We start from the raw sequence: 26,371 nt of genomic DNA on the forward strand, positions 1-26,371 counted from the left end.
TAAATTAGTTAAAAACCAAAGTAAATTATTTAAAATAAAAGGTAAACTATACTAGAGACCACCTAATTATTATCCATTTTCACTGTGACCATCATTTTTTAAATTGTGTCAATCAGGTCACTCAATTATTTAAATGTATTCAATTAAGTTACTTAACGTTAATAATTAATGGTCACCGTTACATATATATTCTATCAATTCGTCTTAATTTTAATTTATTAAAATTAAATATTATATAAAATTATTAGATATATTTATACTTTTATTTTTTTATAAAAATATTTTGAGAATAAAGTATTGATTAAAGTATAAAAAATTAAAGAATTGATTTTAGGATAGAATTTACAAAAAAAAAATGAATTGCAAAATTTAAGTTGAATAAAATATAGGGAAAATTAGATATTTTTTATTTGGGAATTAAGCCAAGAAAATTATATCCAAATGTTTGAACGAGTCATTTTAAACGATGATAAGTGTAGCACAAGTGTGTGATCAATTAAAGGCAGCAGCAAGACTCACTCTCCCGACACGACAAGGAAGCATCAGCAATGAAGATGTCGGCTCTTGGTTTCTTCTCTTTCTTCTTCTTCTTCCTCCTCTTCGCTCCTTCTCTCTGCAGGTGCGCTCGTTTTCATTCCATCGCCGATGGGTTGGCCATTTGCTCTTCCTTATTAGCTTTGATTCACTATTTCGGTTCATTCATCGTTTGTTAATCGCTGTTTCAGTTTAAGTTTAAACTGTATGAATCTGAATAGTAGCTCCAAACTAGGTTAAAGGAACCCAATTTAGTGACGCCATGAATTTCCCTCACTGCATCTCTGTTCTTTTTGTTGAAAAGAAGAAAAAAAGGACTATTTGGGCATCTTATGTTTTTGCATTTTAGCAGTAAAGTAGTTTCAAAACCCAGCTTATGAAACTGATGAGAAGCAATTCACACCATGCTGCAAAACGCTATTTTTATCAGATGATTGAAGGGGGTGAAAAAAAGATGCTTGAATTAGCTGCTGATGCTGTCAAAACGCTATATTTCAATTCTTGTAAGATGGTATGACTGTATGAGTATTGAGTGTCATATTAGGTGTATGGAATTTCATTAACGATGTAGTGAAAATGCAATAACTTGGGCTAATATGAACTATTCGGCTTAATTTATGGATTCGTCGGACATATGTTTTGTTTTAGTTTTTGGTCCCTTCCTTTTCTTTCAGAAAGATGTTGTTTGTTTAATGTCAGCGATGATGCATGTTATTGGCTTATTGCTACATGACTCACCATTTCACTAAATTAGTGGATGTGGATAATTATTCTCCACTTGTTTTCAGTGATGATCATGATGATTATTTATTTCAGGGTACCATCTGAAACACATTTACAAACCAAAAAGGAGCATGCTAGCACCCCACCTAGAGGTTGGAACTCTTACGATTCCTTTTGCTGGACAATATCCGAGGAAGAATTCTTGCAAAATGCTGAAATTGTTTCTAACCGTCTTAAGCCACATGGATATGAGGTGACATGGTTGATGTTCTCTATTTACTACTACGGAAATGGAAATGTCATGTGAATATAAAAGGGAAAAGAAAACTTATTTCCTTCATTTTATCTCCTCACTTGTTCGCAGTATGTAGTGGTGGATTACCTTTGGTATAGAAGGAAGGTGCCAGGTGCTTATGTTGATTCGCTTGGATTCGATGTGATTGATGAATGGGGGAGGCCAATTCCCGACCCAGGAAGATGGCCCTCATCCATAGGCGGGAAAGGTTTTTCTGAAGTAGCTAACAAAGTACACAGCATGGGTTTAAAGTTCGGAATACATGTTATGAGAGGGATAAGCCTGCAAGCTTTTAGTGCAGACACCCCCATATTAGACGCTGCCAAGGTAATAACACTTACATCCACCACAAAGCACACTTATAAAAAGTCTACATGGAGACTAATAAAAACGTTGAATAACCAAAGGTAACTTGGTAACTTAAAAATATTTAATGTGCATTTCAGTAAACTTGAGAAATTTGGAGCATTAGCATTTACACTTGTGTTCGAATTTTCCTTCTTTGTCTTGTCAGGGATCTGCATATGTAGAGTCTGGCAGACAGTGGAGGGCAAAAGATATAGGGCTCAAGGAGAGGGCTTGTGCTTGGATGTCACATGGTTTCATGAGTGTAAACACCAAGCTAGAGGCTGGAAGAGCTTTCTTGAGGTCCCTTTATCTTCAATATGCTGAGTGGGGTGTTGATTTTGGTAATGTTAACACTTATGTTAAAGTCTTTGCACAATCTGTTTCATTATGGACTTGTAATTGTGAAAATAAAATGACTGAATTCTCTGGGAAGTGTAATTTTATACTGTGTTTTCAGTAGCTCAAACAATGGTAAATTTTTTTTATAAGAATTGGAGGCCTCGTTGAAAACTCCCTTCATAATTACTAGAACACCGGAAGGTATTCCAATAAAAAGCGGAAGGGGGAAAAGGGTGCCTCGTATTTTATTAAAATTTAGGTTAAACTACATGTTTAGTACCTAAAGTATCACTTTTGTTCCGTTTTTAGTACCTAAACTTTCATTTTTTTCAAAATCATGCCTAAAGTTTACTTTTTGATTCATTTTAGTATCCCGCCGTTAAAATTTTAGGTACTAAAATGAAACAAAAAGTAAACTTTAGGTATGGTTTTGAAAAAAATGAAAGTTTAGGTACTAAAACGAAACAAAAGTGATACTTTAAGTACTAAACATGTAGGATGCCCTAAAATTTAAAGGAAGATTACATAAGTTTGTTACAAACAAATTACATAACCAGAACAGACAACTCAATCCCTAACATAAAGAAATCACCCAAATCCTAACAAAGCTTTCTCCTAACCAATTCCTGTCTTAGCTAGAGCATCTGCTTCCATACTAGTTGGTCTAGGAATCCAACGAAGAATACCCTCAATGCTGCTGATTCTATCCTTTAACTCCTTACAAATTGAAGCATAAATATTTGGACAGACAACCGAATTCTTTATCTACTCCTCACAAACCTTACTATCAATTTCAATAATCAATCGACCCTTAGAACACCACTTCGAAGCTTCAAAGAAAATTAAACCAGATCTAATAGCCATCAATTCCACAAAAACTGGTGGACCGGACCAGAAGGTTCTGAAACAGTCCCTAGAACTAAGCTAGATTTATCTCTAAGAATCCCACCTAAACCACTTGCTTTCCAATCACTGCTGCATCCACATTCATTTTGAAAAACCCCACGGGAGGGGGAGTCCAGGATACCGAAGGTGCTGGTTGAGGCTTTGTGAAAAAATCCAACTCCCCAAGTGAAGGGTCACCAATGAGAGAGTCCATCAAGATAGGAGCTTTAGGAAATTTGGCTAAGAATCAAGCTGCTAGTCTGAATCTTGCTGTGAAAAATAGTTGTGATGTGTCTAAAACCCCCTTTTCAAAAACAATCGCATTCCTAATTTTCCATATTGTCCATAGAACCACCCCTGGAATAAACCTCCAAATTGTTGATTGAGGCACCAGCTTTCCCCATGCTAGCAAAAAATTTACTGCATTTTCAGGAAGGACTGCTGAAATTTTCCAAAAAGCTAAAAATCTGTTCCACAAAGACCTAAAAATCCATGGGAGAGAGACAAGTTAAAAGGGAAAATAGATTCTGGCGAGGTCTGGAAGGCTTTTGTCGATAATCTTAGCAGGAGAGTTTCTCGGCGAGAGCTTAGGGATATTTTTTCGTTCCGTGGAACTGTGGAGAGAGTTTTCATCCCGAAAGAAACCAAAAATCCAAAATACAAATTTTCCACTTTCGCTTTTGTTCAGTTTGAGAGGGAATCTAGTTTGAAGAGGGCAATTGAGATGTTGAATGGCTCACTGATAGATGGGAGAAGGATTTCTGTTGGAGTTGCAAAATACAATGATGTTCGTCCAAGGATTGTGGTAAACAAGAGTCCAGTTAAGTTGGTTCCAGATTTGTCCACAGCAGGACCCCCTAAGTTGAAAGAGGCAGATTTATCCAGTAGGAGTGTTAGAGATGATAGAACGTACAGAGATGCTTTACTTACTGAGGTTACGAGGATGAATGCATTGGAGTATAGGGAGAAATTTTCTGAAGGGAGCCATAGGGAGAAAACTAAGAAGAATGTTTTGGAAATGTATATCCCAACCGAGGGTCGGAGTTGGGTTAGAAGATCTTTAACGGGGATTATTAAGCTCTCTCTTGATTTCAAGTCAGTTTATGAGTTTTTCATTAGTAACGGTTATGAAGTTCAGATTGCTGGTTGGGTTTATGCCCATAATTCCCGTGCTATTATTTTCAAATCTCAAGAGGAGATGTCGGAGGCATGGACAAAGAAGAGAGATGAAATAGGCTTCTGGTTTGACAGATTGGCCCCTTTACTGAATGAAGAAGGAGTGCCAATGGCTTTCTGCCAGCTCGAGTTATCTGGGGTGCCTCTGTTATGCTGGGAGATGGGGGAATAACGTAGAAATTCATGAGTCCACTAAGAACAGGGATGATCTCACGTCTGCTAGAATTCTTATGAGAGTTGCTAGTCCTTTTGTTGTTCCCGAATTCATTACTCTCGGTTCCTATGGTAGATCGTATAGAGTCTCCATCAAAGTTGGATCGCCCAGTGAAGATTCAAATCCTTTTTTCAAATTTTCTCCGGTGACCAGAGTAGTTGGGAAACAGTTTAGTGAGACGGGGTCTGAGGAAGGCGATAATAGGGGGAAGTCAGATTATGAGGAAAGTTCAGTCAAATCAGCTGAATGTTCAGAAAAAAGGTTGACTTGTGGATTGATGAGGGCATGTCCTTTGGCTCAGAAGGTACTGATGGGGAAAAACATCTTCCAAGATTTACTAAACATGGGAAAAGTATTAATGGAGTGTCAGATGGTCAGAACGTTGGGAATATCAGAGGTGACTTTGCAGTTTTGGGTATCAGATTTTCAAAAAGTTCGGCTGATGGGCCAGAAGCCCAATCTGATGACATTGAACTGGTTGGTTTGGAGGCTTCTAACATAATTCCATATGGGCCAGCTTATACAGTCAATAAATTTGGTAAATTGGTTCAGAATAGGGGAATTGCAGAAGCTAGTTGTGCCATAAAACAATATAAGGGGTTCTGCTCTATTCCAGGTTCGTATGGCAGTGCAGATCTGGAGGTTAATAAAACTAACTCTAAACTGACAGTTTCTAATTCAGAACTATCAAAGAGCTTAACAAGGGGCAGAACGAGAGCGGTGCATAGAAGTTCTTTTTCTACAAAAAGTGAGCTTCAGAAGAGTCTACAGAAGATGTAAGGAGAGGAATTACTGGTATGGGAATGATCAAAAAGGAAATAATGCTACAGAGGATGTTATAGGTCTAAAGAAGGCTAATGAACAGGCTTATACGACGGTTCTCCAGATTACTACAACAGCAGAGACTAATTTACGGGGCAGTGAGGTTCCAAATTTAGTGGATAGATCTGGTGCCAGTAGTTCGGTTGAAGAGTCTGAGGGTTGTGTTGAGGAAAAACATTTGTCTATCTACAATTCTGACACTTCTAAGCGAAGGGCAAAAAGAATTCTAGTCAGAGAAGCTTTAGAACATGTCAATATTTATACAACATCTTATTCAGGTTTCTCGGAACTCTTGGATGAAGCAGTAGCTACATGGCAAGTTAGTCAGATTCTGGGGGTTTCTTTTACACAGGGGAAGGAAGCTTTCTTGGATAAAATCATTGAGCTAGAGAAAGGTCTAAAGGTGGTAAACTGAGTTGCCATTTTGGGGAAATTAGATTCTTTATCAGTTTTTATGAAGGATAAACTAGCTATAATTTCATGGAATGTTAGGGGTTTGGGAAAAAGAGAGAAACAAAGAGCAGTTCAGAGACTAGTCTCTAACTCTCATCCTTCTTTTCTTTGGCTACAAGAAACTAAAACAGAGAATATCCCAGGTCTTTTTTGAGAAGGAATGGATTGAATATTTTTCAGGGGGTTATTGAATCTCCAACTACTGGTTCTTCAGGGGGTTATTATTTTGTTGGGATGAAAATGTGTTTGAATGGAAAATCACAGTATTAACAGAAGATTCATTGCGGTTATAGGGAAATTCAGATTTAATCAGTTCAGAAGTATTCTCATTAATGTTTATGGACCCTCAGTGGATGAAGAAAAAGAAAGTTTTTTTGAAGAACTGAGCGTGTTCATTTCTGGACAGAATCTGCCGTTATGTGTTGGAGGGGACTTTAATGTCTACTTGTGTGAGGATGAAAAGGTGGGCAGAGCTCAGAACAGATTTTCTATGAGGATTTTCTCTCAGTTTATTCAATCAACAGGTCTAATTAATCTGCCTTTGAATGGGGGAAGGTTCACTTGGTGCAATAACCAAGATGATCCGACTTTTGTTAGGTTGGATAGGTTCTTGGTGGACGGACAATTTTTGGATGTTTTTCCCGAGATAATTTAGTCACTTATTCCTAAATCTATCTCAGACCATAATGCTATTCTTCTACAAGATGGTGGAGTTGATTGGGGGAAAAAACCTTTCAGACTATTTAATTATTTGATTGAGGAAGAAGGTTTTGAGGAAATGGTTTGTCATACTATAGCAGATTGTAAGAAGGATGGGAGAAAAGCTGGAATTCTAAGTGTTTTGAAGAAGTCTAAGGTTGCCATTAAGAATTGGGCAGGGCAGAAAAATCAATTTCTGGGAACCTCAACCTCATATTTGGAAAAGAGAATTCACAAGCTAGAGGAGGATGTTCAGATGTTGCAGGACAGCTCGGTTCAGGGGAAAATCGAGGAGTTACGTAATTGTAGATCAGAGTTATGGAGACTCCTTAGAATTGAGGAACAGATTTGGTATCAAAATTCCAGAAAGAAGTGGATTAACGATGGGGACCGAAACACTCGATTCTTCCATACTTGTGCTTCAGTTAGAAGAAAACGTAATGCGTTGAATGCTTTGTTAATTGAGGGGAATATTACTCATGATCCAGTTGTAATTAAGGCCACTGTTAAAGAGCACTTTTTTAATATTTTCAATAATCGGTCTACTTTTGATGTGGAAGACATTGGGTTGATTTTTCCTAGAATTTCCGTGGATCAAAACATTCTTTTAGAGAAGGAATTTTCAGAGGAGGAGGTTTGGGAGACTTTAAAGTCTTGCGATAGTAATAAAGCTCCGGGGCCCGACAGATTGAACTTGGGATTTTTCAAAAGGTTTTGGTCTGTGCTCAAAGGTAACATCATGCAGTTTTTTCACAGATTCTATGGGGGGGAAATTGGGAACATGGTATTAACCACACCTTTATCACCCTTATTCCAAAGGGTTCTAACATTGGAAGCCTAGATGATTATAAACCTATTAGTCTAGTAGAGGTGTATACAAGATTCTTTCCAAGTGTCTGTCAAGGAGGTTTAGAAGCTGTATGGGAGATATCATCAGCCAATCACAGTTTGCTTTTATACCCGGTCGGCAAATTTTGGATTGCTCCCTCATTGCTAACGAGGGTATTGATTATTGGAGGAAGAAAGGGCTAAAGGGTTGTGTTTTTAAAGTAGATTTCAAAAAGGCTTATGACACGGTTGATTGGCCTATCTTGTTCAAGGTGATTGAAAAAATGGGTTTTGGTTCGACTTGGATTAGCTGGATCAGGAAATGTGTCTCTACTGCCTCCATTTCAGTGCTAGTCAATGGGTCTCCAACCGAGGAATTTTCGATGGCTAAGGGACTAAGACAGGGATGTTCACTCTCACCTTTGTTATTTAATCTAGTAGGGGAGTTGTTGAATTTATTAATACTGCGGGCTGTATCTGAGGGACTATTTTCTGGTTTGACAGTTGGCAAGGAGGAAGGGTCCTTCAAGCTCACACATTTACAGTTTGATGATGATTTAATTGTTTTCTGTGGAGCTTCGAAAACACAGATTATGAATGTGAAGAGGGTGCTCAGAGTTTTTGAAGTTATGTCAGGGCTGCAACTTAACCTAAAGAAAAGCAGTTTGTTTGGGATTAATATTTCCCAAGAGGAGGTTCAGATTTGGGCAGCTTTTATTGGATGTTCTGTTGGGAGTTTCCCCTCTAACTACCTAGGTCTCCCACTAGGGGCAACTAAGAATGCATCTGTTATTTGGGAACCGGTGGTGCAGAATTTTCATACTAAATTAGCGGGTTGGAAGGCTGCTACACTCTCATTAGTAGGGAGACTGTTTTGATCAAATCGGTTCTGTCCTCACTGCCTACGTATTTCCTGTCTATGTTCAAGATTCCAGCTTCAATCCTCAAGGCTCTCAACTCGATCATGTCTAATTTTTTATGGGGAGGGGAGGGGGAAATGGTTCAAAGAAGATTCACTGGGTTAAATGGGATGATGTGTGTAAACCTAAGAACGAGGGTGGTCTGGGAGTCCGGAACCTGACTAGTATGAATAGAGCATTGCTAGGGAAATGGTCTTGGAGATTTGCAAATGAGAGACACTCTGTTTGGAGGAATTTTATTTATAGCAAATACAACATCGATTCTTCAAGGTTACTGTTTGATAGCAAGGTTTCTCCTCAATGTTCTTGGCTTTGGAGATCGGTGGTTAACAATCATTACAAACAAGACTCATTTGGCTCTAAGTTTCGAAGTTTGTGTAGTTTTCATGTTGGAAATGGTAAGCTTATTCGTTTTTGGCAAGATAGTTGGGCTGCAGACTATCCGCTTCAGTTTCTTTTTCCTAGACTGTTTTCGGTTTCTTCTAATAGATCTGGTAAACTTTGTGAGTTTGGGGAATTCCTTCCATCAGGCTGGGTTTGGGATGTTCAAGTTAGAAGAAATTTAAATGATTGGGAGGTTGAACAATGGTGTAACTTGGTGAGCTTCATCTCTCTCTATTCTTTGTCTAAAGATTCCAGTGATATTTTACTTTGGAAAGGCAGTGGGGATGGTGTTTTTTCAGTCAGTTCTTGTATAAAAAGTTGTGCTTCAGGATCAGATGATGTTTGCTTCTGGAATAACATTATTTGGAGAGGTTTGGTACCCCCTAGAGTTGAATCTTTAATGTGGCAGGTTGTGCTTTGTAAGCTAGCTGTTAAATCCGAATTGATTAAAAGAGGTGTTCAAGGTATTGAGGATGATTTATGCCCTCTTTGTAAATTGGTTGAGGAAACACCCACACTTATTCTTTACATGTTCGGTTGCATGGTCTTTGTGGTACAAATTTTTAAATTTTTGGAGGTTTAGTTCTGTGTTTTCTGCTGATGCAAAAACCTTTCTTACTGCTTGGGATGAATTGAAATCAAATTCTGCTATTTGGACTTTCATTCTTGGGGCTATCATTTGGACTATTTGGAAGGCCAGAAATTTTATTGTCTTTGAAGGGGGAAAGCTTGATCAGTTAGAATTAGTTTTCTTATCACGAGTTAGGCATAAGGATGTTTCTATTCATAAGGATTCCTTGATTATGGATCCTTCATTAGCAGATTCCTACTCGCCTTATAGTTCTTTGAAGTCTTCTTCAATCCCTTGGGTACCTCCCCCTTCTGGTTTTTTGAAATTGAATGTGGACGCAGCTGTTAGCTGATTGGAAGAAATCGGGTATAGGAGGTATTTGGAAGGATCATTCAGGTTTAGTCCTAGGTTCTTTTCAAGAGTCAGCTGGTCCGGGACTCCGACTATGATCGAACTTAAAGCTATTCAGAGGGGTATTTCATTATATGCTTCTGCTCAAGGGAGGGTTAAAGATAGGCTGATTATTGAGAGTGATAGCAGGGTTGCAGTAGACTGGATCAACAATGTCAATTCATGCCCAGTTGTTTATGCATTCGTTGTTAGTGATATAGTTGACAATCTCATATTTTTGGGGGGTTATAAATTGGGTTGCAAGGCCAGCTAATATGGACGTCGATGCTTTAGCAAAGGCTGAATAGGCTAATTTTTATGTTGTTTGCTTTTTCAGTTTAGCATTTGATTCCTGTTCGGGTGGGATTTATGGACTGTTGTAAGGGTTATTTCGAAGAGATCTATCTAGGTTGTAATCTTATTTTCTTTAATGAAAATCTAAGGCGCTCTTTTCCTCCTTCTGATGATTAAGGAGCTTCTTTTCAAGCTCCATTAATCAAGAAGGAGGTTTTTAATGAGGCCTTTTAATCTTATCAAAAAAAAAAAAATCTGTTCCACAGTCTCCATGCAACCCTACAAGAAAAAAATAAATGTGAGGAAGTCTCCACTTCCATCTTACACATAGGGCATAGGGGATCCAAAATTCCTTGAACACCTCTCTTTATGAGTTCTGCTCTAACAGCCAGCTTTTGATGCACCACCTGCCACATGAATGCCTCTACCCTTGGTGGAACCAAGCCTTTCCAGAGGTGAATTTTCCAAAACTGATCTACTCCCTCCACGTTTGAACATGTTCTAATGCAGATTTAACCGAATGGATTCCGTCTCCACTTCCTCTCCATGATAGACTGTCTTTCATGTTCTCTACAACACTAAAATTGTTAATTACAGACATTAATTCAACCCACTGATCCAGCTTCCAATCACTCAAATTCCTTCTCATTACAACATTCCAAATCCAGCCCCTATTTCCATACTCTCCAAACTCCGATAATCTTCCTTTTGGTTGATAGAGAGGGTAAAGAGTCTGGGAAATCTGCATTTAAGAGGGGCTTCCATACTCCAGACATCATGCCAAAAGAGAATATTTTCACCATTTCCCACCTTGACCCATAGTTACGAAATTTTGAGCCAAAGTCATCATTTTTGAAATGATTATTCACCACGCTCCTCCAAATCCATAACAATGGGAAATTCGTTACCTGTATTTTTTTCAGCTAGTTAGAATCTTTCCCCTTCCTTAAAAGCTTGAGTTGGTAATACTTTGTTAATCTTGGAAATGGCCTAAGGGGTATAAATGGTAAATCCTGAGTGGAATATAATCAAATTGTTCTTATATTTTTAATCACAAATGGACAACTTCGACCGGATAAAATTCCTTTCTACTGTAGCATAATTGGAATCCTTTTGATGTTATTTCTTATAATTTCCTTTGATTTTTCTGTCTGCAGTAAAAAATGACTGTGTATTTGGTGATGATTTGGATATAAATGAGATAACCTTTGTATCAGAGGTACGGAACGACCTGCGGTAAACTAGTCATATTGATGTTACAATTTCTGAAATGATATACCTTCTGCAGGTTCTGCAAAAGCTTGATCGTCCCATTTTATATTCATTGTCCCCCGGTACCAGTGTGACACCAGCTATGGCTAAAGAAATTAGTGGACTAGTCAACATGTACAGGATTACCGGGGATGATTGGGATACATGGAGAGATGTCCTGTCCCACTTTGATGTTACCAGGTGGGTCTAACATTCCATATGATTAAGAGTTTACATTTCAAATGAAATTTCCTACTTTTTTTTGTTTACATTTCATTTGCACTTTGCGTCTTTATCTCTTTTTGTAACCTGATAGATTTGGTTTTGATTTCAGAGACTTTTCTAATGCTAAAATGATAGGTGCCAACGGCTTGCTGGGGAAGTCGTGGCCTGACTTGGATATGTTACCATTGGGATGGCTCACTGATCCAGGTTATAATCCCCGAAAAATAGCTATTCTTTTCATGCTCTTGTTGACCCTACTATTTTACTCCAAGTAGATGACAAGAGTGATTAAAACAAAACCACTATTTATTAAGTCATATCAATTAATTATAGTGACAATGTGATGCTTGCTGTTACGTTTTCTGTTGGGTAAATTTTTGTTGCTTGTTCACATGCAGTCGACCTTGAAATAGATTCAGTTCTTGACATGAAATCATTATTCAACAGAAATGTATTTGGCCTTTGATTGTCTGTGGTATCAAATCAAATTCTGAAACATAAACATCTTAATGGGTTCAAAAACTAATTTGTTCATGAGAAAATCTCAACTAATTAGTTTTTTTCGGGGCCTTTATATGTGAGGGCTTGGCTAGAACCAGTGAAGAACCACATATAATTGTAGGCTTTCCTGCATTATAGGTTCAAACGAAGGTCCACATAGAACTTCTAATCTTAATATCGACGAGCAAAGAAGTCAGGTGTGTTTACAAAAATACATACGATTTGGTCTTCTATTACTTAGCACCAAAAGTACACATTTTTTATTGACCTTTGCAACTTCTTTTCACAGATGACTTTATGGTCTATGGCCAAGTCACCTCTTATGTTCGGAGGAGATGTTAGAAAGTTGGACGAAACAACATATAACCTGATCACGCACCCTACACTGCTCGAGATAAACTCTTTTAGCCTAAACAATATGGAGGCATGTAAACTTCCATGGACATAGTGTGGGAAATTAAGCTTTTTTTAAGCTAATAATACTTGCTATTTTGTTGTTTTTACAGTTTCCTTACATTTCGGGCAGAAGATCTAGAAGAAAAGAAAAGGTTCTCTCCCAGGATTTTTCTGAAGGGCGCATGTTAGGTAAACGAGCTTTGGGTCTGACTACCTGCAAGGATCCCAAAGCAAATGGCTGGTCAACTAATGCTCTCGATCAAAATCTCGAACAAATCTGCTGGAGGGAGAAACTGGAGGAACCTCCATGCCTTTACAAGAGAAAACCTCTTCTTTCTTCGTAATTAGTTTTATATATAGCCTGTTTTGTGTATATATTTTGCAACTCGTGCAGTTTCTTATTCATTGTTGAATAACTTATACAGGGGTGTAGAGATGATCTACAAGCAACGATACGAGGGAACACTCCATTTATTAGCAAGTGATGGTTTGGAATTATGCTTGGATGCTTCTCCAAGGAGGAGGCTTACGTCGAAAGAGTTTGGGGGAGGTTCTTTCACACCTTGCAAGCGCGATGCTAATCAGGTATCGTTTTTATTTGTAAAATTACGAGAACAAAGAATTGGATGCGCAATTAAAACCAAAGGAAGAAAACACAGTTGATATAATTATTGAAAACTGGCCAAAGGTGATCAATAAATATAGAATCATGACGCATATATGACCTTTATCAGACCACTAGCATTTATATACTAACATTTCCGATAAATTTCAGTATCTTGTTATCGATGACAGCTTTTCTAAGCTAGGTTACCTAATGCATTCGTTCTGGATTTCACAGATGTGGGAATTGAATGCTAATGGTTCCCTCGTAAACAGTTATTCCGGTCTATGTGCAACAGCCGACTTAGTGAAAGGTGATACATTTAGTGTTAGCTGAAAGTTACAGAAATCTTCAAGATCTTGTTACCTGTTCTTCTCTTCCTTTTTTGTTACAAGTTTCATTTTTCTTTAATTTCCATATATATTTTGATTGTTCATGCAGATGATGCTGGTTCGAGTGAAGTTCGTTCATGGATTGCAACCGGTAGAAGAGGTTCGATATATTTTAGGCCGTCATTCTTTTTCAATTTATACAGCAGATTCAAGGACGGTATTTGAAACTCATTGACGTTCTCACTTATCATCTTTGTATTTTTTTTTCGCAGGAGAAATATATCTAGCGTTTTTCAATTTGAACCCAGTGATGACTGTGATGTCTGCAAAGCTAGCAGACGTTGCGAAGGTATTACCATGGAAAAACATGAAAGGAGTATCATGCAAGTACCATGAAATTTGGAGTGGAAAGTCTGGAGGGACGAAACAGTTGATATCGATTGCAGTGGCGAAGCATGGCTGTTCTTTGTTTGTTTTAACCTGTGCTTAGTGTAAGTTCTCTCCTCCCCCCCCCCAAAAAAAAACGCATATCAGTTCACGTCTCTTATGTAAGTGTGTTCTATATCTAGGACAATCCTCGTGTTGTATAAAAATAATATAAATTAAAATGATGAAATAAAATGGGTGGATTAAATTTATAATTTTTAGGGTAAACTGTACATTTTGTAGGTAAACTATTAGTTTTAGTTCGTTTTAGTGTTTAAACTTTCAATTTTTTTAAAATTGTACATAACGTATAATTTTTATTTCATTTTAGTACATTTTAGTTTTTCATTCTAGTACCATTTAGTTAAAAATTTAACGTAATTTAACGTGTTTAATACCTTAACTATCAATTTTGGTCCGTTTTAGTACCTAAATTTTTAATTATTTTTCAAAATTTAACATTAAATTTTGAACGAGATACTAAAATAAAAGTTTAGATAGTAAAACGAATAGTTTAAATATTGAATGTGTTGTTTGCCCTTTTTTAATACAAAATAGAAAAAAACGGCTAAGTCATAAGATCAACAGTAAAGGGAGGCATTTTGGATTTGGGCTTGGGTTGAGCCCAATAACTATCAAGGGAGGCATTTTAAGCTTATGATGAAACTTGAGAGACCAAGGAATCAATTATACCTAGTTCAAAAATAAAGCTGAAAACCAATTAAAACTTGGTGAGACCACTTCTGTTGCTTTTACCCCCTTGTTATTCACAAGGTTTGTCATCTTCTCTTCTTCTTTAACCCATTCTTCTTCCTCTCACAAGATTAAATGTAGAAGCTTTATCATATTTCAGACTCCTATCAGCATTCTAAAGGTAAGAATCAAACTCAACATATCTAGAGCTTCCTTTTAAGACCAAGGGATCAAATTTTGGCCATGGTTGCCACAAGTGGGTTTTTGTGGTTTAAGAAACTCTTGAGTTTAATCAGTTTTCAGTGATTTATAGCCTTAGAAAGTGTTCTAAACCCTTCATAACCTCTAAACTCAGCTAGTTATCCTTTGTTTGATTTTATTTAGTGATAAAAGTTGGGGAAAACTCTCAAGTAAGGGGAAGGAGAAGTTCACCTTGGGTTGACCTTTGGATACCATCAACAACTTAGAATCATCTGGTAACTCACTTCTAACTCCTATATACCACATGTATCTCATTTAGATGAGTTTTGATAGATTTCATAAACTTGAAGCATGCCATGATAGATTGCATCATTTGAGTGTTTTTCAGCTTGCTTGTAGACTCTTTATGACCCTTAATATTAAATAAAGCACCTAAACATCAGTTGGGGACCTCAATGGGGCATTTGGGTATGAAAAGATAGGATTTTCGTGCCAAAATAGAGACCCCAATAACGATGCTATCGATACTGTAAGAACAACATAGATATTGTTCTTCAATCAGGCAAAAATGATGGTGTCGATACTGTAAGAACAACATTGATATTGTTCTTCAATCAGGCAAAAAATCAGACATTTTTAAAAGGGCGATATCGATACTCATTCTTTAAGTATCGATACTCCTCATGGGGGTATCAATACCAGGGTATTTTTTAAATATCGAACCGAAATTTGGTATCGATACCCCAACACCACAATATTGATACTCATCCTAGGGTATCGATAATGCCTTAACCCAACAACCACGTCAGACAAGGGGGTATCGATACCAATAGGTGAGTATCATACCAAGGGTTCGATATCGATACTGAAGGGTCAGTATTGAGACCCGCATACATTTTGGATAAATAATTCAAGGATTAAGGGATCAAACTTGAGGTACCCTAAATACGCTATAGCATAGAAAATAAGACTTCAAGCGAGAACAGTAATAAATATCAGAACAGTTGAAACAATAACAGCTAGGATTACATAAAACTAGCCTTATTTGATGCTAGGGAAACAATCAAGACACCCGAGTTCCTCCTAAGCAGAATACGACACTCAGTGGATATTCAAGTTAGTGTTATGGCACCTCAGCAACCGACTGAGTGCCAAATTCCCCAAGACTCGACGGAGTGGCTGGTTGGTATAAGCTTCCGACGACATAATTCCATATTTCCACCCGATAGGCTAAAGAGGTGTGAGTTCCGATATGACAGGATCCCTCCGTCGCACCATGATGTCTGTCATAGTTTAGCATATTAGGTTTTAATATATTATGTCTTCACATGTTTCAAACATGTGACGATATCTAGCTCTTTCAATGAATGCATATAATATAGTACATTTATTAGTGAGGCACTAAGCTCGTAAGCTCATCATTCGAAATGCATTTCCGTGCGCAAGTTCATGGGGAGCAGATCGTGGGGAGTTATTGTCGCCAGACATTCCAGTGCAGTAGACCAGATTTCCAGAGACCTTCAGAATACCTCTTGAGTCATTCTTTAGAGGGTGTGTACTATTATGGACCATTTTTATGTATTCAGTCGTAACTTTATTTGATACTCAATATTTGTATTATTTTGGATTTATTTTTGGAGCTCCCCATTATTTTGTAAACTCATATTATTACCCATTTCACTTTTACCATTATGGATGAATTATTTCAGTGATTTACTAAGCAGTTTTAAAGAAAATTTTTAATTCACTATTTCGGTAGTTTTTTTGTAACATTGTAATCCATGGATCTTTGGGTAGAAATGGATTAGGGTATTGCACTTAAATTGAGTCTTTTTTATTTAATTAATGATTTTATAGTTCAAAATATGAAATTTAAAAACTACACAATTTAATAAAAAAATTAGCTAAAATATAAATAATTTATCCTTATTATTTTTAATATGGAAAAATAAAATCATTAATTAAATAAGAAAGACTCAATTTAAGATTATATATAATCTTTAAATTATAAATATGAAAAATATTAAATTTGTTTAAATATATATATATATATATATATATAAATTTTATTTTTAATTTTTCTTTTGATATTGTATAAACTAGTATTTAATATATATAAAATATATGCCAATTATTATCCAAACTTAAGGTTTGCTAAAACGGTTTGGTACTTTTAAATTTTTCATGACGCCTAGGTTTGAATCTCATTAGTCATTATAGCCATTTTCATTTATTTTCTCTAGCATTAACTGTGTTATAAGATATATATAGTCTTGCGTGAATTGTATCTCAAATGTGGAGGTTGGCTCAGTGGTTAGGCTCTCTTATTCTATTCCCTACGTCCTACGTGTTCAACTCCCCCTAACATCCTTTTTCTTCATATATTTGTTATTTAATTTTCATTCAAGCAGAAGATTACACTTAAAAAATTAAATTATAGAAAATATAATTTAATTGAATGGTATTATCATATAATTAGTGAATTAAATTTATTAAATTAATTTTAAGATCAAATTGATTGAAATTAAATTATAAAAAATATAATTTAACCATTCTAAAATTTAATCGAATGGTGTTACTATCTAATTAGTGGATGGAATTTATTAAATTAAATTTAAGATAAAATTGATTGAATGTATAAATATTGATTAATGGTATAGTTTATCCTAAATATTGATTAATTGATTCATGGTTATTTCTTTTAAATAGTAATTCCATTTTCTTAAGATTATGAGATTTCTGAATATTAATAAAAAATATTAGTGGTGAATTTTTGGAAACCCCGGAGAGGCAAGATTCTCAACACCCTAATCTCGACCGTCCAAATGTGGAAGTCAAACAGTGTATGATTCCGCCTAACATAAATCACACAATTCAAGAATCCTTCTCTGTTGTCTCTTATTGGTCCGTGCATTTCACATCCCTTGTAGCGCGCTTAACATTCATTCTATCACTCCATTCCCTATAAAAAGCATTGTGCACAAATTCTTAGTAAGAATTTCCTCGAACAAAAAGGAAGAAAAGAAACTGTAAACCGCTCTTACCTTCTTCGCATGCAGTCGGAGCTCCGGCTCCCTTAACGGAGCCCTGCTCAATTTTCCTAAAATTTCATTCGCTTTTTAATCCGATCTCAACCAAACTAAACAATTAAAAAATCAGAGAGAAAGTAAGAGGAAATTATATAATTTTTTCGAAAATGTCTAAACCCTGGGGTGGCATCGGCGCGTGGGCCGCCGAGGCCGAGCGAGAAGAGGCGGAGGAGCGTCAAGCTGCGGAAGCAGCGGCTGCTTCTGCTCCCATGGCTGATTCGCGGAGTTTTCCTAACTTAAAGGAAGCCGTTAGCGCGAAGCCCAAGAAGAAGAAAATGACTCTCTCGGAGTTCAACAAGGTGACGAATTCGTCGTCCGGCGGCGGATGATTATTCGGTGTGGGTGCTAGGTTAATGGATTACAAGCTGACACCCGAAGAGATGATGCTCCTCCCGACCCGACCCAAAGAACATACCGCTGAGGAAATGCAGTATGGTCGTCTGGGAGGAGGATTTTCGTCTTATGGTAGGTCCGGTCCATCTGCGGCTCGGGGTATGCGTGAACGTGACGGAAGCGACGGATCATGGGGCTCAGGACGAAGGCAGTACGGAGGCTTTGATGAAGAACGACGCGGTCCACCTTCTAGGTTTTCTGATTACGATCAGTCATCGCGTGCTGATAAGGCGGATAACTGGGCAGTGGCCAAGAAAACAACTCCTTCGTTTGATTCGGGCCGGCAGAACAGATACGGTGGACTTGGAACTGGGGGAGGCGTTGGAAACTCTAAGGCTGATGAGGCTGATCAATGGACTGCTGGAAAACGGCCAATTCAGGCTCGATCTTCAACGTTTGGTTCAGGTTTTCATGACTTTGGACCGGAGCCTGATATATGGACCCAAGGTGGTGGTGGGGGTGGATTCAGAGAGGAAAGGCCTAGATTAGTTTTGGATCCTCCGAGAGGGGAAGTGAATGAGTCAGCTGTTAAGACGAATAAGCCTAATCCTTTTGGAGCGGCGAGGCCAAGGGAACAGGTGTTGGCGGAGAAAGGATTGGATTGGAAGAAACTGGATTCTGAGATTGAATCAAAGAAGGTATCTAGCAGGCCTACGAGCACTCACTCCAGCAGGCCATCTAGTGCACAATCCAGCAGGTCTGAAGGCCCCCAGCTGCAAGGGATGAAAACGTAGTTAAGCACAGGCCAAAGGTCAATCCGTTTGGAGATGCTAAGTCTAGAGAAGTTTTGCTGGAAGAGCGAGGGAAAGATTGGCGTAAGATTGATCTTGAGTTAGAACATTGAAGAATAGACAGGTTTTCATGTCGTTTCTCAAACCATTTTATTCATAATTTAATTTCGAACTAGTTGTGATATGGTTATGGTTGAATTGATTTTGATAAGTTTCCTTTAATGCTGTCGGTAATGATGGTTTCAGTGTTGCTTTTGTTCTTAGCATATTTGCTTGGTTAAATTGCCCTGGCTGTTACCACTTTGCTGTCCTGTCATTGCTAACTGCTTTATACTCTCTAGTTATCGGGTATACTATGTTTTCCATAAGAAAGCATTTGTTACTAAGACTTTGAAATTGATGTAGGGCAGTTCAAATACCATTTGATGAGTTTTGAGTATGACCTTAGGATTTGTTGCTTAAGTTCTTAGCATATTTCCTTTAAATCTTTTTCATGCATTAAATTTACATGTAAAATTGTTTCATTTATGAAAATGTAGCTTGCTCTAGTATGACTGAAATATAATCTTCGTTATGGTACCATAAGTCTAGGGGCTTGTTGAATACAAAACTACTGTTTATTCATTTGTTTGGTAGTTAGAGGATAAAAGTTAAAAAGTTTATTGTCCTTTTCTTGCCGGGGCTGGGGATGCTTCTTTCTATTTTGTTTTTCTTGACAGAAAAGCTAAGTTAGCTCTACCAATGTTCCAAAATTTGTTTAAATTTGTCAAATAGAAAATGTAATAATTTGATGTAGCTTTTAGTTTGTTATCTTTGACACTTGATTGCTTTCCTGTGCTAACGCTGTTCAGTAGTTTGTGTAGGTAGCATATGCACCACTAGTCATATCATATAGGGAAAAAGTTGCCAACTAACTAATAGTTTTTCTTCAATCAAAATTTACATGATTATATTACTACACTTTCCTCCCATCCCGGCATTCTATTCTAACAATTTGCCAGCCTTCTATGTTTCTTTAAGGTTCTGGAAGTTCTTATTCATTTTAGTTTTAGTTTCTTTTTACCATCATCCTCTACTTTCGTCCTTGCTCCTTTTGTGTGCATCTTAAACCTTTGGTGATATTTGGGTTTTTCTGTGTTCTTCTGTTTAGTATTGTGTAATCCCCTCAGACCGATGCGGATAACCCAATCCGATCTGGAGTGTCACATTAGGGCCACCTGAGCGACCCACCGTAAAAATAGCGGAAAATTTAAAACTTTTTATCAAAACATGCAAACTCATAAAATGATTTATAATTATTCAGAAATAAAATAGGTTTTCCAAACTCAGATATAAAACAAAATACAATCTACATGCCCCCTAATCACATGTACCATACTCTGCAAGCAACGCCGGAAGAACTCCCTTGTTGATGTTGATAGTTGCACTGGTACGATTCTTTTAACCTGCAATGATGAGTAATAGAGTGAGCTTCGAAAAACTCAGTAATACAGAACTACCAAGTGATGCTAAAGGGCATGCAGATAAATGAAAAGCCACATAGTTTCCTTCTTGAATCATACGTATACAATTTTTTTTGGTAAATCTGAGGTTCCACTGGTAGTTCATCGATTTGAAGCCATGAAGATCACAGTTCGTAGGAAGTATTCAAAGTATGACATTTTCAGGAGATCAAATAGGATAACTAGTGTGTTCCAACAATACCATAAAATCATAATAGGTACACTGATCAAATGATAGTTCAGTAAATCTCATAAACCATACTGTAGTGGAGCTTTTTAAACTCGTAATTTAAAACCATCGTATAAAGAGTTAACCTAAGGGAATATCTTAGGGCCTGAGAGCCTACCCAAGAAAATTCGGGGCCATGGGGCCTACCTAAGAACACATCTTAGGGCCGCAGGGCCTACCCGAGAATGATCTCAGGGCCACAGAGCCTACCTAAGAGTCACATTAGGTCCATAAAAATTTTCCAGTTTGATCAGAGCTGTACTTTACAAATCTGTATCTCCAAGATACAATACATACAATGATACAAATCCATTAAGTCATAATCGTTAAGTCGGTGCATCCACAAAACAATAACTATAGATTTCAGTGTACCACATGTTAAAACAATAAAACAAATTTTCAAAATATAAGGAACACACTAGATAAATCCCAATATTTATCAGAGGCATTTTGTAGTTATCAGTATGAATAATAGAAAACTTATGAAATTTGATCAGATTCCAGGAACGAGGTCCTATTGAAGAGAATCAGCTACTAACTGATCTAATCAAACATTTAAGGTTGATACTTTAGAATCTTACTATGTTTTCATGTGCATCCGGAAATACTGGAGTGATTTGAGTCGAAAAAGAAGAAACGAATATTCAGGGCAATTACCATCCATGACAATCGATCGGATTATCAAACAACTTGAGCTGAACAACTCTCAGAATTGATGTCTGTCGACTGGTCAATTCATTTCCCTTCCTGGTATTCACTCTATAATACCAACAATTCTTGTCCATAAATCATCTTCAGAATCATCGCTAAATATACCTTAAGGAATCAAACATGCATCCCTATAATCTTTGTTTTCTTTCCAGATTACAATAATATCAAGAATTGATGACGTATTTGATTCTTAGTTCATAACCATAAGGACCGTACATCAGACAAGTTTATTGTATTTCCAAACTCATCCAATTAATACTAAATTCTCCGTCATTAAGGTTCCTTGGTTTATTTAGCAATTAATATTATCCCGGCTACTTCAGAGTTTTCAAGAGTAATTCAGACACTTCTGAGTTTCGGATTCATATTGCACCGTTCATTCACATTAGTCATATACTAAAAATCATTTTGTTATTCGTGGTTGATTTATCTCACGAATATCCACTTCTTAATATCGAATGCGCTCTAGCGTTGAGCAGAGCTGAGTTCTTCCATAATTATCATCAATCCAAACTTGAGGATAAGAACTAGTATTCAAGTGGTACCTATGCCATTCAAGTATTGATATAACACTAATATTGTTTGACCGGCTTAAATTGCATTTCATAACATTAAAGAGCAGTACAACATCCATATTTATTTGAATTTCTTAATTAATCCAAGACATTACTTAGTATAGACCATAAGGGCATTTTGGTCATTTTGGTACTCAATGTTTTCCATTCATTTCAAAGCTTGAGGATATCTATTCATTCCTGAACTTGGTGATATTCTTGAGTCATCTCCATTACAAGGGTATTTAGTCATTTGCAGATCCCACGTATTTTAATCAGTTCATTCCGTTCGATCTTATTATTTAATTCAGACTTATCATCAATTCCTTTCTATACAAATCAATTCTGACAGAAGAGCACCCTCGATAATTTATTATTCAGATATTTACTCATACTCGAAGATTTCGAGTTAAAAGTCTTTTCAGACATTACTAACGAATTATTAGGAATTTTCCATACAAAAGTAGGATCTCAACCATTAAATCAGTAATTTATCGGTTTAAGAATAAATTCTCATGTTACTTTCTCATTCAGAGTCAACTTGGACTATTTTTACCTCTCAAGGGCATTTCGTAATTTTTAACCAGATAATTTCGGTATTAACTCTTAACGAAAAAATTATACTTTAGAGATCCAATGGTTAATGTTTTCCCGAACATTCTTTGATCTCGAAATGATTTCTTAACAGATTTCTAGTATTTTACATAATCCTTATTGGGTTAAAACTCAGTTATCCAATTTTTAAGCAAACTAGCATTTCTTATGCACATCTGTAGTTTTCTCAGATCAATATCCTTTCAAAGTTATTAGTCAACTTCCAGGGACAATTCTTGTCATCCTACAACATAAGGGTATTTTTCGTAATTTTACCTATCGGAGTATTCTCATAATTTCTCATCCAAGTACCTTTAACATTTAACCTTTGATGATATAAAATATAAGTTACAAATCCATAGCTGATTTCTTTATCACTAATCACAAACTTGTAATTTAATTCTAACAATTCCTCAATCTCTTATATTAGTCATTCATTTCGTAATCAGTTACAGAATTTCTACCACATTCATATCGAGTGTATAAATTATTCAACTCACGAAAGTGATCAACATTATCTTATCCATGCATTTACCAATATCAACATGTTTCATAAAGCATAAAGAGGTAGTAAAGTATTACCTCTATTTTTTGTGCCATACTGGTCGACCATTTAAATTCCATTCGAACGCCCTCGTTCTTTGATTCAACTTCCAATTTTCCTCTCGATCCAGACCATCAAAATTACTAACTCGTATCCAAATAATTTCCTCGCCATAAAGATAACTTATTAGAATTGAAATAATAATTTGGAAACCTAATTAGTTTAATAGAATACTGTGGGGTTACTTTATAATTAATCACTAAAAATTAGGGACTGAACCGAATCAATTTGCACTATTTAGCCATAAACTAAAACTAAAGGAAACTATGAGACAAGTCCAAGTTCTTACCAAGCTTTGAAGACTCATGATGCGATTTCCCACTATATTTTTTTTAAGGCACTTCCCACGTGATTTTCCTTTTGGGAATCATAACCCCATTTTGCAAGTAATTGACCCACGTGAAGTGTCTCTTGGATGCACCACTCTCAATTATTAAATCTAGTTGTATCCATGTTGCAATGAACCAAAGACTAAAGCTATGGTTAACGGCAGCCGCGAGTGCAATGAAGATGACAGCATCCTCTATGCATGTTACTTGTTGCATGGCCAGTTGCACCGACGGTTTGCTGCTCTCACTTTCCCCGGACTCTGCATCTCATTACAAAGTCACTCGGGTTTGGGGTTAATGCTGAAAAGTCTCTGCTGCTTTGTGGACTTGGTAGAGGAGTCGGCGCCACCTCCTCAAAGCAGCAACAAAAGGTGGTACAATGGCCTCAAGATACCGTTTTCGAAGTGGCTTTCTGTCCCTTCCAACAGCATGTCATACCTCAGAATAGAGAACACAAGACACTGCCAAAACTTGAATCTTAATTCAGGTGGCAGAGAAGGATCCAAGTTAACTCCGATTTAAAACTTGATAACTGCATTTTCGTTGGCAGGGGCCTCAGAATTCCAATGATGGGAATCAATTCTGCCACAGTGAAGATGCTTGGAAGAAATAAAATCCAAACACTCATTCAATTTGCTTGTCTCAAACTTCACGAAGTGAAGCCTCCCACCAAGAACAATATAGCTTCTCCTGTTACCATTTAAAATATCCAATCTTTCCTTGACAGTTTTCTTCCTCTTATCCCTCCAACCCTTCTTTGTTTACAGACACGTTGATGCTGTTATTATTATATTGAAGTCTCTCTATCTTATCTCCAACACCAAGATTAGGATATCCTCAAGTTGTGGTTCTAAATATTTAAAAATAAATTATTAATAGAAAAATCTTTTATTTTCAATCCCCGTAATCATTCATTCACTCCCCCATTATCATGAAATATATAAAAACAAATCAACCCCATGTATTCAATATATCACTCATCCATTATCTTTATATATATATATATATATATAAACAAATCAATCCATGTATTTAATCAATCACTCATCCAACAATTTGTCCACACTCAACCTAACTCATTATCTTCAATTTGTTTAATAACTTAATGGCCTAATAAAATAATTATTAGCCAACCAAACATCATATTATTTCATATATTTAAACTAAAAGAAATCTAACCCCATATTGGGGTGTGACATATTGTCTCTCTATGGGTTACCTTAATCCAACAACATTATTTCCACTGCGAGATTATTAATGTAACATAATTGCATGTTATTGCTTTTTTTATCAACTTCCTTTCTGATTTTCCATTTTTCCAGTGGTAGTAGAATGCTTTGTTGTAGTATGATTAAGGTTGTTGTATATATTGTTTCAGATGCCCCGACTGTTCTGTGTGCTTGCTCCTAATTGTGTCTCAATTCCACTTTGACCCTTTCTTGCTAACAATAAACTTTTGAATATATTGCCCGTACCATCATGTTCTTTTCTAATGAAGAAATGTTTCAGGCCAGAAACAGAGGAGAAGATATTGAAACAAGAAATAGCTAATCTAAAGAAGGAGCTTGAGAAAGATTCAACTCCAGACTCGGAATCTGCTGGGACCAGCCCACTTTACGTGAAACACTTCGTCACAAGGAAAGGGAATTAGAGAAACTTATCCAAGATATGGAGAACAAAGTTAGATTCGGGCAGAAAGCTGTCGAAAGGCCTGGTTCTGGATCTGGCAGGAGTGGCAACTTCTCTGATAGACCACCCTCTCAGTCTGGTTCTAGTGATGGCTCTAGAAATATGGAGTTCATGGATAGGCCTAGATCTTGTGGTTCTGTGGATGCATGGACAAGACCTGCTGACGACCGAAGAGGATTTTGGGGAGGATATCAAGGTGGCAGGGATAGAGGATTTCGGGGAAACAGAGATTTGGATAGGTAAGGATATAAAACGCCACCGGTTAATTCTGTGTGTAAAACTGATTCATCCTGATGAAGTGAAATATTTACCGCTGCATATTCTACATCATCTTCTGAGATGTCTACCCAAATGTTGGCTAATGTTGCTCTTCCATAGCTAAAGATTGCTATTGTAATATTAGATCGAACATGTGTGCTCGACCGAGTTACATGGCTAACGGAAATTATATTGTTTTCTATATGGCAGGCCAAGGTCGAGGGAGAGATGGTGAGCCCCGGAATCGGGGTTGTTTTGTTAAATTCCGCCCTCAAACTTTTGACAACCGGAACCAATAATATTTTGTTGCCTTGCGACTTGTTTTAATTGTTCTCTTGTTTTTGGCTCTGGTAAAGTGGAGCAATGATTCTTCAGTATAGGGATACTGAACTATGTGATAATCTTATTGTTACATCTTTGAAACTATGTAAAATGGCATTTCCACCCTCTTCTTTTTTGTACACTTCCAATTTTATTAAACTTACTCTTTGTTGGCGTTCCTTTTGAAATGTTTTACAGACATTATTGTTGAGACTGTGGGTGTTTGCTGAAATATTTATCTATCGGAAAAATTACATTGTTAGTCCCCAATCTATTATATTTTTTCCTATTTTAAATTATATAGTGCAAACACTACAACAAAATTACAACATGCCAAATATGTGCAATCGTATAGTTTGTAAAATGTTATCTGTTTCTTTTATAAATAATGCAAAGTTTAAATCATAATATCTACTCATATGGGTTTGGATCCACTTACACTATAAAATTCTTTATTTTACATAGATTTAGAATATTTGGATGAGTGAAATTAAAGACCGAGATATATATATATATATATAGAGAGAGAGAGAGAGAGGGGTTAGGATCCACCTACACAACGTAAAACTCTTTATTTTACACAGATTTAGGATCTTTGGATGAGTTAAATCAAAGACTAGATTAACTCCTAGTTTTTTCCCTTGAGTGATAATCTTCACATTTCCTATTTTTAATCTCAATCATCTATTTTTACTCATCCAACAGTTCTAAATATGTGTAAAACCAAAAGAGTTTTACATTGTGTAACTGAATATCCTATATATATAACGAAACCTAAACGAATGACAATGATGCACGAACGAGAATGACGATGGGATATCTCACATGAACATTACTACAACATACATCTATCAATAAGATAT

The 26,371-nt window shown here is 36.6% G+C and overlaps 1 protein-coding gene and 1 pseudogene across 1 annotated transcript; both read left to right on the top strand.

Moving 5' to 3' along the window:
* Positions 1-500: 500 nt before the first annotated feature.
* LOC120125176 lies at positions 501-13,822 on the top strand. Its single transcript, XM_039143671.1, has 14 exons — positions 501-619; positions 1,351-1,510; positions 1,622-1,879; positions 2,067-2,241; positions 11,033-11,094; positions 11,164-11,327; positions 11,461-11,558; positions 11,991-12,049; positions 12,142-12,276; positions 12,359-12,588; positions 12,674-12,833; positions 13,090-13,165; positions 13,294-13,344; positions 13,457-13,822. The coding sequence occupies exons 1-14, from the start codon at positions 549-551 to the stop codon at positions 13,672-13,674; spliced, it is 1,917 nt and encodes a 638-aa protein (XP_038999602.1). The 5' UTR covers positions 501-548; the 3' UTR covers positions 13,675-13,822.
* A 3,671-nt stretch (positions 13,823-17,493) lies between these two features.
* Positions 17,494-25,691, top strand: LOC120125182 (annotated as a pseudogene).
* The last annotated feature ends 680 nt before the right edge of the window (positions 25,692-26,371 follow it).

This window comes from Hibiscus syriacus, unplaced genomic scaffold (genome assembly GCF_006381635.1).
Source record: "Hibiscus syriacus cultivar Baekdansim isolate YM2019G1 unplaced genomic scaffold, ASM638163v2 tig00110429_pilon, whole genome shotgun sequence".
Classification (NCBI taxonomy): Eukaryota; Viridiplantae; Streptophyta; class Magnoliopsida; order Malvales; family Malvaceae; genus Hibiscus; species Hibiscus syriacus.

What these genes read in the sequence shown, in the direction of transcription:
- LOC120125176 (XM_039143671.1), top strand. Translation starts at nt 549, where the DNA reads ATGAAGATGTCGGCTCTTGGTTTCTTCTCTTTCTTCTTCTTCTTCCTC. An exon ending in TCCCACTTTGATGTTACCAG is followed by an intron (nt 11,328 to 11,460) that starts GTGGGTCTAACA and finishes TTTTGATTTCAG; the next exon opens with AGACTTTTCTAATGCTAAAA. An exon ending in GCAAGCGCGATGCTAATCAG is followed by an intron (nt 12,834 to 13,089) that starts GTATCGTTTTTA and finishes TGGATTTCACAG; the next exon opens with ATGTGGGAATTGAATGCTAA.